Raw genomic sequence first — 4,540 nt, 5'->3', positions numbered from 1 at the left:
GTTAGCATCTCATGTAGACGTGCCCATAGTGATGTAAAGTTTCTGTACTGAAAGCATACATAACCTCAGTGGGTCAGAGTCATCTCACTAAAACTCTACTGAAGTCAATAGTTACACCATGGCTTCATTCCTAATCGAATTCCATACTTATTGAAGGCTCACCAGGGAAGGCAAACCCATATTACTGTGATGGGGGCAGCTACTTGGTTAGCTCTTTCTGTGCTGTTTTTTTTTTTTTTTTTTGCAGTCCTCCTACTCCCAGTTATTGGCAGCTACATGCCTTACAAAACTTGTGTCACGCACAAACAACCCTTTGCCATTGGAACAGCGAATAGACATTCGTGAGTAGAAGTCCTTTTCCACGGTCAAATTAGTGCTCTGGTACATAGATGGTATACTGTGATAAATGACTAATTTACTACTTAATGGTGACTGGAAGACTTTCCATGAGTCAGTAAACTATGCGAATGATCCAATAACGTAAGACACATGATGAAAGGGGATGATTTTTGCTTCTGTACATGATATTTTAAGCTGGGGTGGCCAATCTGCAGCACACATACTACAAGTGGCAAAAGCAGTCTGTGTGGCAGGCAGCAGATCAAGGAAGGGACAAGCAGAAGAGTGGCAGCTAAGGCAGTAAGTAGAGCAGCTGACTGGGAAAGGGAAGAGGATCTGAACTGACTGTTATGACTCAGGAAAGAGACATTGGAGTCATTGTAGCTAGGTTTGCTAAAATGTGAGCCCCCCCGGTTATCTTTCCTGCTTGGTGCAGGGGTCTGGACCTGATGATGATCTGAGGTCCCTTCCGGCCTTACAATCTATGAATTGGCTCAATGTGCAGTGGCAACCAAAAAAGCCACTAAAGTGTTGGCTATCATTGAGAAGGGAATTGAAAACAAAACAAAGAACATTATTGTGCCACTATACAAATCCGTGGGGCACCCACATCTTGAATATTGTGTTCCGTTCTGGCCTCCCCATCTCAGAAAGGAAGTAATGGAATTAGAAGAGGTACAGAGGAGGGCTACCAAAATGATCAGGGGTCTGGAGAAGTTGCCATACCAGAAGAGACTCAAAAGGCTAGGACTCTTCAGTTTGGAAAAGAGAGGACTGAGGTGGGAAATGAAAGGGGTCTAGAAAATCATGAAGTGTGGACCAAGTGAACAGGGAACTTGTTCACCACGTCTCAGAACAGTGGAACTGGGGACACCCGCTGAAATTCAGAGGTAACGGGAGAAAGCACTATTTTATGCAATGCATAGTTAACTTGGGGAATTCATTGCCACAGGAGGTGGCGGAGGCAGATTGTATAACCGGATTCAAAAAGAGACTGGATAAATTCATGGATGATAGAGCTATTAAGGACTTTCGAACAAAATGGTTAGAGGTATTTCCTCTGGTATCTCTAAAACAATAATGGTGGCTGCCAAAGAGGATATTAAATAGGGGATTGATCACTCTAGAGATCTGGTTTAATGCTTCTCCGCTTTAGCATCCACTTTTCCCACTGTCAGAGACAGAATGCTGGGCTTGATGGACCATTGGGCTGAGTCAGTTTGGCACTTCAAGTTCTTACTTACGTGTTATCAGAACAGCACTGAAGGAAGGTACAGGGCTAATTAGTGAGATCTGCCAAAAAGGTTGGCCCCCACCCATTCTAAACCATAGATTACTGGGTTTGAATGTCAGGTACTTGGAGGTATCTGAATCTAGTTACCACAAATATGTGGTCTTCAGTGTCTTGATTCTGTCTGAAATGGGTTATCTGTCTCTCTTTTTTCTCTTCCCTGTCTGTCTCTTGATTGCGAGAGAAGGATTTAATGAGTCCAATCATAGAGAAGCGTGACTTGTAGTTTTTTTCCTTTGTTTCTTCCTCTACTCTGGGGCGTTTTCTTGTTTGTTGTCTTCTAGGTAGTAACAGTAGAAAGGTATTGGCCAGGGTCTGTTTTTTGCCAGTGCTCTTGTACGGGGATCATTTTTCCTGTCTAGTTCCTGTCTGTATGAAAGAAACAGACTGATTTGGTTTTATAGGTGTGCTGTTGTATTGAAACTCAGGCAGGGTTCTTACTTTGGCCCATCTCCAAGACTGGAGAAACATGGAAACGAATTTGAAAATATATGATTCTAACAGTGCAAGGCTGAAATCAAACCATGATAACGCTATGGATTGCCATGTTGAGTCTTCCAACCATGTGAAGGGGGGGACAGAGTCTCTGAGAGGTTATGTTTCCTTTGGGAGAAAGGAAAAGATAATTTATATAATGCAAAGAGCTGTTAGTGCTCTATGGGGCTCTGAAATATAATTTGCAGCATTTCCTGAAGGGAAGGCCATCTCCTCACCTTTGAATGGCATTTAACTCAGTCCTCTGTTTCGTCTGCCTAGAGGTTGAGAAATCACCTTGCATTAAGTGGTCTGTTGTAAGGAATGGCCCCTAAACTATTCAGCTTTTCTTGCCATGCTTAGGGCTAAATTAGTCTCCTCATATACAAAAAAAAATGTGTTATGGGGAGGAAACCTAGATTTTCAGCACCCACTGTTTTGTCTTTCAGGGAACTATGTGCTGAACTACCTTGCCACCCGGCCAAAGTTGGCAACTTTTGTAACACAAGCACTAATTCAGTTATACGCCAGGATCACAAAGTTGGGCTGGTTCGACTGTCAGAAGGATGAGTATGTCTTCAGAAATGTGATCACAGATGTCACAAGGTTTTTACAGGTCAGGAGCATTTTCTTCTTTTCTTTTTTTCCCCTTTGATCATAAGCTTCCTTTTCTTGTCTGTGGGATGCTATTGTCCATGCATTACATGAGTTGCCCTAGTGGGCTAGTCTGTTAGCTACTCTATTTAATTGTTTGTTTCCATTCCAGCAGCTATTCCTACTACTCCTCCTACAGGTTATCATCACCTGTCCTGACAGTTGTCTCGTATTAGATAGTATGTCATTTGAGGAAGGAATTGTCTCTTACTGAAATGCCGGGTGCTCATTATGCTCTCGGTGTTCGACTGCAGTGCAGCTCTTGAGGGTTTCGTTATGTAACGCCTCTCTGCAATCCCCAGATTTAAGTGGTCCCTGCCAAGTGTTGAAAAATGAAAGATATTGGGACCTTGTGTTAAACCGAGGGATCACATGAATGACACTCGCTGCTTTCCACTGCAGTGCATCTCTCCTGGACTTGAGTTGCTTGTAAACTTGTTAGTAAGTCAAATCCTATTCCTGGTAAGCAGGTGTCTGTATCTAGACCATCCCCACAACTGGATGCTTGTTGGCTGTCAGTAGTGAAGCCAAAGCTAAAGACTGTATGGGCCTTAAGGACAAGCTGCTTTGACCCACCACTGGTCATCCTGTCCCATCCCCCTACCCCCCATTGTTGGAGCTGTGTGGATTTCGTTATTCCAATTCTGTTATTGAAAATTCTATTAACAGGGCTGTTGGCTGGTATTTTTTTATGATCGCTAAGGTCTTCAGCCTACAACAGTCGTGGTTCATGCACTTAACTTAAGCAGCAATTGCAGTGGAACTAATAACTGCATTAAATTAGACGTGTGCAAATCTTTAGAGGACGAACTATAAACATGTATCAAAGATGCCATAAAAACATGTCTGTAATCTGTTTAAATAAAAGCAGGTGTATCTTGTTTGATTACTCCTTAAATAGTTTAAGTTTTGCCAAACTTCTCAGCAGCCGTCAAATAGTAAATACCACAAACAGTTCCTTTAAATGTTTTTTCAGCTTATCCTGTTGCATTATAATATTGCTGTTAACCAGGGACATGGCGTCTCCAGCCAGGCAGATCTGATCTTCAGTATGTTGGCACTTGCATGTAATTGCAGTGAAAGTTGGTAAGAACAGTGTGACACTGCTCTTTTTTTTTTTTTCTCTCTCCCTATCCCATCTTTTTCATCAGGATAGCGTAGAACACTGCATCATAGGAGTGACAATCCTGTCTCAGCTAACTAATGAAATTAATCAAGTAAGTGCTACAGCCTTCCTCAGTGAAGTAAGTGTCCAATTTTCTCATTCATATTGTGTTCTGCTGTGTGTCTGCACTTTTTTGTTGTTTTAATGCAGTCCTATGCCTTTGTGGTAAGACATTGATGTTTCCTGTGTTACAAGGGCTATTTTTTTTCTATCCTCTTGTTCTTTGTAGAATTTCCCATCTTCTTTAGTATCCACATGTGTAATAGTCTCATAAATATTGAAACAGTGTGTCACAAAATGGTTTCTCAACCAGTGCCACCCTTACCTGTGAAGCTAACCCCCTCAGCCCAAATTACCAAAGCATCACTGTCAGTTTCGTTGTTCTCCATCCTTTTTTTCCTCTCTCTGGGTTTTTTATGGACTGTCATGCAAAAAAAAAAAAAAAAAAAGCCCTTCCTTCTGGGTCAGCAGACATGCCAGTACTACTTTCTAGGATTATAAATATAGGGCATAAGCATAAGAAATGCATTGAATATTCTGTTTGCTTTTCCTTGCAAGTCCAAAGTCTCCCAGTATCATGTGACACATGCACCAGTGCTACTGTTTCCCAAATCACA

The 4,540-nt window shown here is 41.9% G+C and overlaps 1 protein-coding gene across 2 annotated transcripts in view; it reads left to right on the top strand.

Moving 5' to 3' along the window:
• XPO7 (exportin 7) overlaps nucleotides 1-4,540 on the top strand; it is a 61,353-nt gene that overhangs the window by 9,232 nt on the left and 47,581 nt on the right. The window contains exons 3-5 of one of the 2 annotated variants that reach the window (XM_019514498.1): nucleotides 248-341; nucleotides 2,554-2,720; nucleotides 3,910-4,002. In XM_019514498.1, the coding sequence (XP_019370043.1) occupies nucleotides 248-341; nucleotides 2,554-2,720; nucleotides 3,910-4,002 (354 nt within the window). The remainder of the gene's footprint in view (nucleotides 1-247; nucleotides 342-2,553; nucleotides 2,721-3,909; nucleotides 4,003-4,540) is intronic. The other variant, XM_019514499.1, reaches the window with a different exon arrangement.

The sequence above is a fragment of the Gavialis gangeticus genome, unplaced genomic scaffold (assembly GCF_001723915.1).
Source record: "Gavialis gangeticus isolate Ggan-Ray unplaced genomic scaffold, GavGan_comp1, whole genome shotgun sequence".
Taxonomy (NCBI): Eukaryota; Metazoa; Chordata; order Crocodylia; family Gavialidae; genus Gavialis; species Gavialis gangeticus.
Note: the sequence above shows the minus strand (reverse complement) of the source record. Positions and strands in the feature narration are given on the sequence as shown.